Raw genomic sequence first — 15,075 nt, forward strand, 5'->3', positions numbered from 1 at the left:
AAGGCTGCTCTATTGGGTGGTTTCTTCTTAATAATTTTGTGAGAGTTACTTCTAAGCTTTTAATCCTTTACCCAGCATTCAGGACTCAGCAATCCAATGTCCCCTACACCCTGCCATATTTATTTAAACCTATTTCCTGTTTCTTAAGATGGGTGTGTACTCACCCATAAGTAAGACATATCCCATTGTGTTCTTTCCCACAGCCATGCTTTTGCTCATGATGTCCCTTCACTTAGACTACTTGCTCCCCTTCTCTTGGTAGGTGGTACCACATAACGGTTAAGACTGTGATTCTGGAGCTGATGGAGTCTAAAATCTTGACCCTGGGCAAATTATTTAAACTTGTAGGGCCTTGGTTTCCTCCTCTAAAAATGGAGCTGATAGTCCCTACCTCATAGGGTTGCTGTGATATGTAAACAAGTTTTTAAAAGTACTTAAAAACAGTGCAGGTATTTACTAAGTGCTGTATAAATATTACTGCTATTATCAGATTTGCCCATACAATGTTACTGATAGTACAAGATCTAAGTCAAGTCTCAGCTCTACCATGCAGCCTTCTCTGACTCTCCAGCCCAAGAGGACTTCTCATTTCTGCATCACACAAACTCTAACAGTGAATATCTACTGGTTTGTATTATTCTTTCATTGTTTCATGTTTGCCCCCATAACTTCTCCATTTCCTCATGATTGAGATTCTGAGCTCCTTAAAGACATGGATCATATGTCTTCTGTGTTCTCACTAGAGCCAGAGGAAGACCCCAATCCTAAGGTATGTGGTACCTCCCCATGCAGTCTGCTCTGTCTCTGACAGGGGATGTGATAAATGAGTAGTTCTAGATACATGCAACGATAAGTTGGAAATACTTTATAAACAGAGCTGGAAGAGCTTTAGTGTGTGAGGGAAGTAGAGGGGTAGAGAAGATTTTCTAGGATCTCCTGTCTCTTTCCTTGTGTTTAAGAGCTGCAAGTAAAGACTTTATCTTGAAAAAGAAATGTTTAATTTGGTTGTTGCTCTGTATTCCCTTGATTGCAATACTCTGAGCTGGGTCTGCATGGGCAATAGCTTTGTAACATGACAATTAAATGTGTGAAATGATACCTACACAAAGTAAAAAGTATTATTCAAATGCAATGTACATTGATACCTATGTTTAAAATCCATGATATTAAAAAAAAAGTCCTCTCATATGGTCTCTTCTCTTGCTTTACAACTACTTCCTCATTTGGGGTCATCCAGTGCATGCTCTCTCTTTCTTTAAGGACAAGCTCATTTATTGACTCATTATAACCCTGCCTTGGCTGTAACCAAAGCAAAAGAGTGAGAGAGAGATGGATGTGAGGAAGAGAATTGGGTATGGGTCACTGGATTTTGGATATAAGTGAGACATGATGCCCAGAACATTCCTTCCGAATGGTGGGGCAAAGGCGGGTTCCCCATGTGCAGACAGCAGGGACCCCAGAGGGAAGGAAGTCAGGCAGAAGAACAGTGAAGAGAATGGGTCGGGTTATCTTAGTACACTGCCCTGTGAACTTCATGTGCATATGAATCACTTGGGAACTTGCAGATTTCAAGTCAGTAGATCTGAGTCCTGAGAGTCTGCATATCTAACCAGCTCTTAGAAGATGCAGTAGATGCTGGTCTATGGACCACACTTTCAACAGCAAGGCCTTAGGAAAGAGCATAAAACAGGTAGGATCTGTGAATCTGGTAACCTGATGAAGGACTGTCAAATAAAAAGACACTATTTTCAAGTATTAGGGGATGTAGGGAATGGGTATAGATGGCGCTCTTCAGAAGCAAAGTAAAAAGTCAGAGAGAGAGAGAGTAAACCAGTGAATGCAGGCTCTATCCATCAACTGTCCTACCTACTTAGAGACTATCTTTCCAAACTTTTCATTTGAAACTTGAAATTTCTGTACTCTTTGAACCAGGGCAGCCATTTCCCTTCTGGTTGTCTCTTCCCAGCTTCAAAGCGTTCCACTGATGCAGTGAACAATCTCCTTAGTTGGAAATTTGGTCACTTTCAATCTGCAGGGTCTGTCTGTTTAATTTTAAGCAGAATGCTTCGGTTGGTAGTTGTGTGAACACATGACCAAGCTGCAATCCTGCACAACTGCTCTCACCGTTAGCATTTTTGGTCATAAAGAACGTTACCAGTGAATGAAGAACATGGTAAAAAGATGAGAAAGAGCTCATCTCAAGCTAGAAGTGAGAATAGCAGGAGCCTGAATGGCAGAACGTGAATCTGGGAGTTTACTCACAGTGTTATGGATTCGTTACTCATCCCTTGAAAAGCATTTCCTGGTATGGTGGTTATGTGTAAGTTATCACAAATTTCCCTGGAGGAATAAAATGAGAAATATTTACTTTCCAAATTTTAGCTGCAAATAGGAAACTGTTACTCATAGCAATCAGCCTGGTACTTACAGAATGAAATTAAATTCAGAGGAGAAGATCTTCGTAACATCTGGAAGCTTTCGGATGCCTGTGTTACAGATGCTCCTGTGATTTGGGGCAGGGTGGGGATGTGGGCAGAGAGTGAGTAAAAGTGTAAAAGTGATTGTTTTTAAGGCATAAAGATAAATGCAGTAGAAAGGCATTTTGAAAAGACTATCTTCACATTAAAAAAAGTATTGAGTTTGGCTTTATTGGTAGCACTTTCAGCTGTTGAAGATTGGTAGAATTTTAAAGCCCCTAACACTATGGGAGAAGTTGCTCTAAAGACGCCTGTTTAAAGAGCTAGGGGCCGGGACTAAACTCTCAGGTCTTTGTCCTTTATATTTATGTTTCCAGCCTGTCTTTTCCTATTGTATCAATTGCATTTTTCTGTTGTATTCTATCCCATTCCTTCTTGGTGATTTGCTCTTGATAGTTCTAGAAATCATCCCTCTACTTTGGAATAGATTTTAACTCAAACCCTTTAGGAGTATTAACCTCCATATGAGAAATCCATGTCCATCATTATTAAAAATCTTTCTTTCTTTAGCTGCCTTGTGGTTCAGGAAGTTCTTCCTTATAACTTACTGAAATCACTGTAACATGCTTTTGGTTATTGGAGCTACTCAGGTCTCTTCTTCCTCCCACCTGTTATTTAAGCTTCAAAGAAGAGAGAAGCTTCAGTAATAGGTTAAACTGAAAGTTATTTTATACACAAGAATGAGACTCCTTTAGTCCAGGCATCTGGATTTCCTTGAGTTTTAAATTCACCTATGCGGGACTGCAGAAACTGATACAAACTTCCTTGAAATCCAGTGACGATGGAAGGAAGCCAGGTTTGTCCTTTGGCTCTTTCTGAGGCTCCTTCTTACCTGTAACCCCAGATGGCGCTGAATCCTTGCCCTCTCTGTGGCTGGTGATGGCATTGTAACTTAGCAATATGTACTGGGGTTGAGGAACTATCACTTGTTTGGGGGGGCAAAAATGCTATTTTATGGAGACAGTGATTCTTGGATAACAAGGGACTGCAGTGGTCAAATTTGGTTCTGGCATTATGTCTTTCTTTTTCTTTCTTTCTTTTTTTCTTATGTTTTTCTAAAGTGGTTTACACTGCAGATGCTTATATGTCCTGCACAGCCTCGGAGGCCTGGAAAAGCAGAATACCTGGGCTAGGAGCCATTCACGGTTAGAGGTGCTGAAGGGGCTAGGCTTGGGCCAGCAGCAGCTCCTGTAGGAGGCCCCAGGGCAAGGCTGTACAAGTGACATGAATACCAGACCCAGAGAGATGTCCTCTGGTCCCTCTCCTTTTGTTTTTTTAGGTGGTGGGAGATGTGGACTTCCACTCTGGATATTTTATGAAATTTAACTTCTCAGGAAGAAGAGAGGATGTCTGTGTTAGAGGGAGTTAATTTTTTCTGCGTGAATAAGTGACGGCTCGACCTATGAGAAGATCCATAGTGATCAGTTTATAGATTGTGTCAAGTTTCAGGAATTTTGGTTTTGCTGGCAAGGCAATGAATCTGCTGGGTTACCATGGGTACTCAATTTAGAATTCTAACTATAGACTTAATAAGATTTAATGGGAAATAGAAAACAGTGATTTAGTTTATATGGCACAGTGCCTACCTCAAGGTAGTACTTACAAAGTTTTCACTTAATGCATAAAGGAACAAATGAGATGAAGGCATCAGTAATTCTTTTTTTGTTTTTGCATCAGTAATTCTTAACCAGGCATGGGTGTCCAATCAGAATTGCCTCTTCTACTTTCACCTGTGGTCTGTCTGCATCACCACCTCACCTTAGAGATTCCAATTTACTTTTTTTCAAGTGTCATGACCCTGCCTCCCCATTCCCACTGTCAGTTTTGAAAATCTTTGCAAAGGGGGTGATATTCTTTTCATGTGCTTTTTGGAGAGCGAAAATGTTGGGAGCCAGTTACATGGATTCTGAGGGTACCCAGCCTGGTAGCTGACAAGAAATGCTGATTAAATTTTAATCAGAAGGCTGAAGACAGACATGCAAATAATGCTAAGTATATAGTTAAAAAATTCTTCCCAACATTTTAACTGTTTTTGATTTTCATCAGATACCCAATTTCTCTCCCCAGTTGCTCAAAAAGGAAAAATTCTCACAGGTATTTTAACCGGGGGAGATTTCTAAATGCTCCAGCCTCGATGTACACCAGGTTTTTTGTGTTCTGGATCAGTCTGTAAAAAGAGAAGGAGCAGTTTAAGAAATATGTATTGTTTGGAATGTACAAGACCGTAGTTTGTCAGAAGATGCTGCCTAGAAATGGCATCAATAAAAATCAAGTGACTTCTGTATGCTTGAGAGGAGCTTCTGAGAGCCTGGGGAATGAAAACTACATGGTGGGAGCCACTTGGCTCTTGCCAGGAAGCTCTGCTCTCAACCTCTTTCTGAGGCAGGTATAAACATCATAGCTGGGAGTCTGTTCCACCCCTACTCAGTGACACAGCACCAACTTCCAGGACCCCTGACCAAGTGGATCCTACCCCACCATGAGCCTGCACACTGGCGGTGATGGGAGAGTCCACTCCCAGGTCAGATGAGCAGACTGGCTACTCTCCCTTATAGGCAAACTGGTCTTCTTCAGACTGGGCTGGCAGCCCCACTGACCAATGATCCAGACAGGCACTCAGTCTTTGGATCAGACCAGGGGCTTGGGTTTAGGGGAATTTTATGCTCATTGTTATAGATAATTTGTTGTGTGATGATGCACAGCTTCCTAACTTCCCTGAGCTAGTGTGACCTTCTATAAAATTAGAATAATAATATGCTCTCTTCCTCCCTCATAGGTTGGTATGTAATGAGTAATAGAATAGCTAGAGATAATGTAAGGAGGGCTTTGTAAAGTATAAAAGTATAGCCATAACTCCACAGTGGTGTAATGGCCCTTCTCCCTACTTCTCCAGTGACTTTGACCCTTTGAGAAGTAGCCACAGTTGCCTGTCTACTCTGGATTCAAGGTCAGTAGATGCCTTTGACTCTCTTACCTATGCCACAACCACCTGAAGAAATGATGATTACTCTTGTTCTACAGTGTGTTGGTTGTTTGGAGGGGTTCTGGAGTCAATTTGGTTTTAGTAATTGTATGACCTTGGATGCATCATTTAAAGCTCTGTTTCTTCATAGGGTACTTTTTGAGAAGTAAATGTGTATTTCTGGTTCACAGTAGGGATTTAACCAGTGTTAATAATTATTAATATAGTTTATGAAGCAAAGATGTTGAATGATTTATCTCTAGTCACACAGCTATGAAGTAGCACAACTTGGAAGTGAACTCAGTTCTACAGACTCCGAGTCTAGTGTTCATCCCCTGCTTACTAGAGTTACCCACCATTGGTACCTATTTCCACCTTTTATGTCCTTTCGATTCTTTGGAGGGGAGTGATGTTTCACTGTAATTATTTTTACAACAACTTAGTCAAGCCATTGTGGATCATATAAAGTATTATGTAGGTAGAGTGGAAGGAACTTTTAAAGAGCTTTTGGGGTCTGATGTAAACTACTCATCCATACATTCCCTCACTCGACAAACATTTATTAAGTACCTATGTGTGTCAGGCATTGTTTAGGTACTGGGGCTACAGCTGTATGTTAGGTCCATACAGCCTGTATGGACCTAACATCCTAGTCTCAGGGCCTTCCCTTGGAAAGTCCATAAACTTTCCCTTAGAGCATTTTATTTTTCTTTCTGTTGCATCATGAGAAATTTATTTATCTTAAGCTATTCTGGTGGTTCTCAGTATAAGCTGTGCTTTATTATGACAGGCAGGTTTCTTGGTCTAGGATAGTACTGTCATTTATAATGGTGATGACCACTTCTACCCTTCACTTCCCTACCCCCTTTCCACAAATTCTACTTCATAGCCAAGTCCAGACTATAAACCTGCATTTGAATATCCATTATTTTGGATTTCCCCATAATCAGTTGATGAGGTATTCTCACCTCCCTGAGTATATTGTCATCTCCTGGGGAAGGTTTATTTTTTATCCTCTGTATTCCAGCAGCACTTGACCCTTGATTGGACACATGGCAGGTACTCACATTCTTATCAGTTATTCTCTTTAGATAATTGCTAATTGGACCATTCATAGGGAGGCCTTGTGGTGTGGTGGGAAACGCATGAGCTTTGAAGAAAGACAGGCCAGGGTGGAATCTCAGCCCTGCCATTGTGCCACACTGGTAGAGTTACTGACCTCTCTGGGCCTCCATTCCTTCCCTTGAACAACAGGGATAATGACCCCACTTCGCAGGGGAACTGTGAGGATTAACACAACCTCAAGGAAATAAATGCCAGACATAAGTGCGTGGAAAACGTTTGTTGCTAATATCCTTCCCCTTCTCTTAACTTTCAAAAGTCCTATGCAGGTGACATTTTTTAGAAGTTCAGATTTGAGTCAAATAAGGCAGCAGTAAGAAGCCTGGTTTGGGAGTCACATGACCCAATTCCTGGCCCCAACTCTAACACCAACTTGCTGTGTGACATCAGGCAAGTCAGTTACCCTCTTTGGATCATCAGTTCATCACCTGAAAACTGATTTGAGCCATTCACCCATCTTTTTTGTATATTGGAGGAAAATAATAATTTGGAAAGAACTGTTTTTAAATATCAACTCTAAAACATTACAATAACAAAAAGGACACACATGTCCAACACAGGGTTTTACATGGATTTCTAGGAATCATTTACTAAATAAAATGAAGATGCCCAAACAGTGCTCAATGAACTAATTCATGATCTCTAAGCTCCTTTTCAAATTTCCCCGCTATCCCAGGTACTTCATACCCTCCTTTCCATAAGGTAAGACCTAGTCGGCAGGACTCCACAATGTCAATTTTAATTTCCAACTTTGTGTTGTGATGTTTCAGAGTTTATACAGCTCCCAGGGAGAAGCAGTTGTCACCATGGCAACCTTCAGGCCACTGCAGTGAGAGAAATTAGTGCCTGCCCAGACCTAGTAATTGCTGTGGTCTTTTCCTCTTGGATTCCTAGCAGTGGATGCTTGGATACAAATACTGAGTGGGTTCCAGCCAGCAAGGATAATAGTGTACAGCAATAAACTATCTGTTAACTGATGCTTACATTTCAGACAAATTGAAGAGGTTGTCAAAGGCATTAGCTTCTATCTTTTCCAGAGAATCACTTTGAGAGATTTCACTAGGGGAGAGAAAAAAAAAAGAAAGAAAGGAAGGAAGAAAGAAACGTAAAAGAAATGACCATGCATGCATCATAATAACCTGTGTGTGTGACCCAACAACTGGGGCTCCAGTGTGTCCTATTAAAAAAGAACAGGAATGCCTCCCATTGTCCTCACGTCATAAAGTGCTATCATCTCCCTTTAGGAGCATTGACGGGCATCTATAACCCAGGTGCAGTTGAAATGCAGGTTTCAGTAGCCCCTCTTTATGTGGCAGGGCTTTTTTCTTGTTTATGTATGACTCAGAGCTCCAGATTGTTAGAAGTAGACAGGTCTTTTGAGAAAATCTAATCAGATTCCCTTCTATGACAGCTTTGGAAACAGAAACTTTCTAGAGAGGCAAAAAATGCTTATGGGCAGGTTCAGGACAAGGACCAGGATGTCCGAATTCCCAGCTCTGTCACTCTAGTGAGGTTTTAATTTGGGTTGCAATTCATTGTTTCATAACTCTTTTTCCTTTTCCCCTAATTCTTCTCTGAGGCAATTGCAAGGTGGTAATTTCGGAATGTAGTATCATTTTTGGATTGTAAATGTCTGTTTCTTTGACTTTTTTCCTTTTACCAAATGGAGGACAAGGAGTATGTCCTGTCCGCTTCAGAAACTGTGCTGACTTCATAGTGCATGGTGAATAGAGTATGAATGAACGGATGGGTGGATTAATGAACGGAATCTATTTTTTTTTTTAAAGATTTTATGTACTTACTTATTTTAGAGAGTGAGAATGAATGGCAGGCAGGGCAGAGGGAGAGGCAGAGAATCCCAAGCAGACTCCATGCTGAGCATAGAGCCCTATGTGAAGCTTGATCTCACAATCCTGAGATCTCAACCTGAGCCAAAACCAGGAGTTGGGAGCCCAACCAACAGAGCATCCCAGGCATCCCTGAATGGATTTTTTAAAAAGACACAAACGTAAAGGAGCTAGGCTTGCCATATACCATCCCAGGCATGCAGGGAATGTCAATGTTACCCTAAAATCCCAACATAAGCTACCATTTGCTGCCAGCTGAGAAAAAAATCTCAAATTCACAAATTGTACATTTGAGTGTTTCTAAGGTTAACGTTCGCTGAAGCCTTCAGACTCGAGAGCTTTAGTCCACAGAAAGGCTGAGCCTAAGGCAGTTAATGTCTTTTATGAACAACACGGTAATGGATTGTTCCTGGACTGATTCATTTTATTTGTACCTAATGGTTTGTTTCTTTAGCTGTGGCTGCTTTTCTCATGAGGAGGTCTAACGCATTAAAAGTTGTCAAAACTCAGCATTTAAACTTGAGAGCAGAAGAGTAAGGGTTAGGTTAAAGGAAACTGACACTCTGTAATTCTTGGGGAATTATTTTTAATATCCTCATTGCTTGCTAATACCCTAAAGAGCAGTCAGAGATTCCCCAAGGAGCCAGGATTGATGATGCAGCATCTTTAGTGATGTAAACTGGCTTCGAAAGCCCCATGGATTGTTAAGATCAGAGATGCTCTCTAGGAACTAAATGGCCTTTGAGGTCCTTTCACATGGGCTGACATTAGGAGGATGCTGAAAAACCAGACTCCTGAGAAAGTTCTCTCTCATGTATGCTGTCTTGTGCCCTAGAGGCTGAGACCGGGAGAAAGGATTGAAGTTACATCTGACAGAAATGTGAGATCATGCTGTATTATCGGGTTGCTTTATACTTTTGATGAAGGCCTTTTATCAATACAGCTATAAATACTGTGTTTTTGTCATATACTTATTATATTTTAGATATAAAGATTATCTTCTGATGCACAATAAACCTCCAACACATTTTCTTCTGTGTGGGTGTTATCTAAAAATGTGACACAAGGGAATAACTGCTGTAGCAGAAGGAGAATTTTTATGATTAGAATCTATTTTCTTCTCTACTTGAGAAGTTTATCATCACTTATCAAAATGCATTCAGTTCATTGAAGCAAGGTTAATTATCTGGAATTTAATGACTCTTGAAAATCATACTTTTCTTCAGAGGTCCCTAGATATTATTTGTATTATAAAGATAACAATACTGGGGTTTCTTTAACACGGTTCCTCTCCTAGAAAAATTATCCCTTTTCAACTATGTTTTCTCTTACAAAAATTTTATTATTCCAATTACGAATGTCTTTTGATACACAGTATCTTACTTACATTTTTATGACCTCATTAAGCCCTCTGAAAGCTTGAGATGGGATTAGTTTGATAGGGAGATAGTTGAGTGATCTAGAAAAGAAGGAAAGCCAAGAGTTTAATATTTAAGACTGGGTACCTTTTAAGTTCATGAATAAAACGTGTGTGTGTGTGTGTGTGTGTAGGTTGCATGTGTGCATGTGTGCTTAACTACATGTAACTCCAGAGTTCCAACATATCAGATGTAGAATTCCAACATATCGATAAAGAGATGTGCCAAGACTCACTTTTGGTCTTTATCAAAGAGTATGTTATTTTGTAAGTAAGATCCCAAACTTTGGGCTCAGACACACCTGGGTTCAAATCTCCATTCTCCCATTACCTGGCCAGTTGATCCTGAGGATGTTATGTAAGCCCTCTATTTTGGTTTCTTCATCTATTAAAAGAATAATAATTCCTCCTTCACAGGGTGGTTATGAGGATTAATCAAGATAAGCCATGCAAAGAAGAGGGCTTGGGCACCAAGTAAAGAGCTGATAAAATCATTCGAAGATGGCCCCATAGGCCTGGCTGGGAAGATGGAAAATAAACTGTCTTGAGAAAAGTAGAGAAGTGACTGGTGAAAATACAATTGGAAACCAGGCAGGCAGAGAAGGGAAGATTCTAGGAACTAGGAACATGTTTCTGTTTTGATCTATACCATCTTCCCCAGACAGCCCCTTTCAGCATCCTCCCCTCCAGACCATGGGACCTCTATGATAGCTCAATCACATAGGCATCTCATGCCATTTTGAGGGAACATCTACAGGGCATTCCGTTCAGTCACTCACATGTATTCAGAGGAACAATCCGAGTGTTCTTGAATTGAGACAAAAGTTACGCATTACATAAAAGTTGAGAAAAGAGCAATTCTTTAGCGATAGCAAAAGCAGGATAGGATGATGTGTGCCTGCTGGAGTTAAGACATCTCAGATGAAAGCATCTGCAAAGAGGGGTGAATGTTCAGTCAGCATCAAGCATATACAGTGGTTCAGGGTTTTGGACCAAGCACTCGCAGAGGTGGGGGAGTGAACAAGGACATTTCAGGTGGGAAGTGAGTATCAGGAATAAGAAAGTAGAGGTGGGAGATGCTGTCAAGCAGACTGTCGTGGTTGCCGGAAAGAACACCTTCTGCATCAGAAGTGTATTTGAATCAGGGAGATGTCTTACGGTCTCAGAAGGGACTTGCTACTGGTATAAGGTGCTATGTGAGTTGTGCACACCCGCCTATAACCTTATTTTATCCACTCAACAATGGTGTAAGGTGGGTATTTCCCTTTGATAGCAGAGGAAGTAGATCGAGACTCAGTAGCCTGAACAAAGTAGCATGACCAAGTGGACTGAGCCCAGATGTTCTTTCTATGGTGTGATATTGGGCCAAAGTATGTGACTCTTTACCCACTCTCTTTCTCTCCCCACCACAAACTTAACTGAGGAATAACGACAAATATAATTGTATATACTTAAAGTGTACAGTGTCGTGACTTGACATACACATACATTGTGGAATCATTACCAAGATTAAGAAAATTAACATATCTGTCACCTCACATAGTTAACTCTTTTTGGGAGAGGGTGAGGACATTTAAAATCTACTTTCATTAGATCCTCAGAACATAGTCTTATAACTCAAAGTTTGTGCCCTTTGATCTATAGCTCCTCATTTTCCCCTCTCTGCAGCCCCTGGCAACCATGATTCTCTTCTGTTTGTAGGAAACTGGCTGTTGTTGTTTTTAGATTCCACATATAAGTGATAACATACAGTATTTGTCTTTTTCTGTTTGGCTTAGTTCACTTGGCATAAAGCCTTCCAGATGTGTCTATGCTATCATAAATGGCTTCGTTTTTATGGCTGAAAAATAGCCCTCTGTGTGTGTGTGTGTATTTACCACATTTAAAAAATGTATTCATTAATTTTATGAATAATAATTAATTAATCCATGAATTCATTAATAATTGATTAATTCAACCTTTGGTTGTTTCTATATATCTTGGCTGTTACTACTGGAATGAACATGGGATGCAGATATCTCTTAAGAGATGGTGATTTCATTTCCTTCAGGTCTGTACAGGTAACCCACTCTCTGTCAGTGAGCAAGGTGGAGGAACAGGCATTGTAATCTTATTTCTCTTGATAAGAGAAATGCTGCACTCTCTCAATTTCTCCTACAGAGCATCTTACCCATAGTTCTTCTCTAGGGACTAATGCAGAGAAATTTCATTTCAGAGATGCTTTTACTCAATAGTTTCTTAGAGATGGTACAACTTAGAAGAAGTAATCCAAACTTGATCCTCTGACTTTATTCCTGAAGACAGTCCCACCAAACACATTGTTCAATACCCAAACTTATTTAACAGGGCATCCAAGAAGAACAGGGACAGCAGGGGGAGAAATCTTCTTACGATAGCATGTTTGCTTCCTATATTTCTTCTGGAATCATGTCTGCTTGGCTTACTGATTAAAAACACAGTTTTATTGCTCTCTACACTGCCAAGTCAATAAATTTCCAGAAGAGAAAGCTGTATTCTACTGTACCCCATGCCACATCAATAAAACTGACAGCCAAATTCTGATTCCAGAATCTTTATTGCTGGGGATAATGCAGTACAGAACATATTTTGGAGAGTGTTTACATAAAAGCTTAAAACGAACCCTTCAGAGCTGTTTATTCATGCAAATGGAACCCAGAAGCTGGAGCCTCTCAGCAAGCAGCCTCCTCCTCAGAAAGGGAGCACAGTGTGGCTCCCAGGAGAGCAGTTTGGCTCAGGTTTGACCAGGGAAGTTGCCAGAGCTTTTGATTGATGGAGGGATGAGAGATGAGGAGCAAAGGTTGGACAGAAGTGAGAGAAGCTGTAGATCACGCACTGGCTGTCCCCAGAGACTACAGGACAGCCCTAGTGCACGATGAAATTTTGTAGTTGATGTTGATGCTGCTGATCAGGAAAGGCAGCCGTAATGAGAATAAAAATAAAGTTCCTACCATAAAGGAAGCACTGAGCAACCAGCAGGTAACTTTGTGGATGTGGTTGGGGCGAGGATGAGGCCTGGGGGCCTGAGAATGGGGAGACAGGTGGGTGAGGCAGGTGTACTAAGCTTTTGCCACTAGATGTGTTCTCGTGAAGTGAGGGGCAGAATGTGGTTCTATGACTCCAAAGCTGTTTTTCCCACTGACTTACATTTTTATTTTAGAGATGTCATGTCTGCCTTCCTGATTCATCTTTAGTTGGTAGCAGTTTCTGAGCAGACGTTCCAATAACCATTTGAATGTACTGCCTTTGAAGGTGCTCCTTCTCTGATGGGTGCTTTTGTGAGGCCAGAAACTTTTAGCAATGTGAACAACTGTCTCCATAATAGCCCTGTGATTCTTCTCCGGTATACATCCCAGAGAAATTCTGACAGTGATACTTAAGGGAACCAGTTTAAGGATGTCCTTCATGGCACTGTGGCAGCAGGGGGTAGGATGCAAACTGAGCGTCCATTACGGAGTGGGACAATGGTAGTGTGGGCAGCACGTACCTAAGTCATAGGTTAGCAGCTAGAAGCAAGAGTCTAAAGGCACACAGAACAGCCTGTGTGGATCTTAGAATCATGGTACTGAGAGCAACAAGTAAGAAATTCATGACATAAAATCCTACTTGCCGAATTAAAAAGTATACACATACAAAACATTAGCTATTTTAAGAGAAAATAGCTCAGCAGATATTAGGATCCTTGCTTATGGCAAGTTGAAAGGAAGTGAGAGAGGGGATGAAATGAATAACTGAAAGCAGAGTGATGTTGCATGAAGAAGTGTGATCGACCTAACCCTCTGTATCTGAGAGACAAAAAAAGAAAAAGAATGAAAGTTCTGTTTTGATGTATTGAGTCCTCCCCTGCTTTCCTTCCCTCTCCCCTTCCTTCTTTTCTTCTTTTCTGGTTTTGAAATTAGGCCTATGTGTAGTCCAAGAGTTTTGTGAACTTCAGGAACTTCTGTGGAAAAGCCTAGTCAATATCATTTGCTGTAGAGCAGCAGCCAAGGAGAACTGGGGACAAAGGATCAAGCGCAAGGGCAGTTCAGCAGCTCCACTGTCCAGGGTCAAGAAAGGAAATGAAAGCTATGCGTAAAGCAAAGACAAATAAAAGAGGGGCAGAGCCTTTTCTGTCTCAGACAAGGAATGTGACAGTCCTAAACTAGGCAGCTCAGATGGTGGTAAAGAGCCAGGCTACTGGGCAAATGTAAGGCTGAACTTGTAGGGTCGAGAGTTCCGTCTGCCTCCTAAATAGTCCATGAGATGTTTCAGGAAGTTCATGGTGGGGGGCAGCCCAGCTACTTATTTTTATTACATTTCACAGCCTTTCCCTTTTCCTTTCCTTTTCTTTCCTTTCATTCTTCCTATATGACACTTTGATTTTTAAATGAATGGATGATACACCATGGGTGATACTTGGATTAGAGCCAAATCCCACTTTGCCCAAGTGCCTGTGCTACAGATGTTGAAGCAAATACTTAGATAGGATGACAGAGTCTGCCTTAATTTCATCAAAGTCCATTTTTTCATAAATCCTGTCTGGAATTCTCCAGTCTTTCCAGTTATGGGCTAAAGTTGATGTAGGTTGAAACTAAACACTCTCTCTAGTTCTGGCATCCTGTGATTGGTCATTTCTCTGGTGGAGTCCTGTGCCTTGCTACATTGTTTACACTAAACTTAACAATATTTGGAAGGCAGGAGTACACCTGCAATGTCTTGAATTATACTTGCTTCCCCTGACACCATGTTGGTGCTTGTTTTTGCCTTGAGTCCTTATCCTATAGCCTGCCTGGTCTCCCCAGAGTCCACCTAGGAGTGGAGCCCCTCTCACCCTTCTCCTCAGTCACCATATTCTGATCCCAGAAGAGTTCCTAACTGCTCTCTGGTTAGGTTCATCATTGTAGCTCTCATTGCTGGGTTCTGACTTTCAATCTGGGCCCCCTGGCATAGACAGAGACTCTTTGTGGGGCGACCCGGTACAGGTTGGGTTAGTTCCTAGAGAGGATGCTGTGGTTGGCTGCCAAAATCACCCTACTGGACTGAGGCACTCATTCGCCCAGAGGGTGGGAAGGGGGACAGAGGAAGCTCCTAAATGGTTGTTTCCCTGGAATTACCCTCAGCCTAAGATTGCTACCTCATCCAAGATCACCTCTTCTCTCCTGGGCAGCATGCATCCGATGACTGGTCAATGCAGGGTAAGGGCCAGACCCCTTTGCCTCAAGTTCGGACTAGTCAGAAGGGCCATCCCACCTT

At 41.3% G+C, this 15,075-nt stretch overlaps 1 protein-coding gene across 1 annotated transcript in view; it reads right to left on the reverse strand.

Moving 5' to 3' along the window:
* Positions 1-15,075, reverse strand: part of LHCGR (luteinizing hormone/choriogonadotropin receptor) — a 53,380-nt gene that overhangs the window by 25,359 nt on the left and 12,946 nt on the right. The window contains exons 2-6 of the mRNA XM_059134760.1: positions 9,796-9,867; positions 7,546-7,620; positions 4,570-4,644; positions 2,429-2,503; positions 2,263-2,340 (exon numbers count right to left, since the gene is read on the reverse strand). Of these exons, the coding sequence (XP_058990743.1) occupies positions 2,263-2,340; positions 2,429-2,503; positions 4,570-4,644; positions 7,546-7,620; positions 9,796-9,867 (375 nt within the window). The remainder of the gene's footprint in view (positions 1-2,262; positions 2,341-2,428; positions 2,504-4,569; positions 4,645-7,545; positions 7,621-9,795; positions 9,868-15,075) is intronic.

The sequence above is a fragment of the Mustela lutreola genome, chromosome 9, assembly GCF_030435805.1.
Source record: "Mustela lutreola isolate mMusLut2 chromosome 9, mMusLut2.pri, whole genome shotgun sequence".
NCBI classification, from domain to species: Eukaryota; Metazoa; Chordata; class Mammalia; order Carnivora; family Mustelidae; genus Mustela; species Mustela lutreola.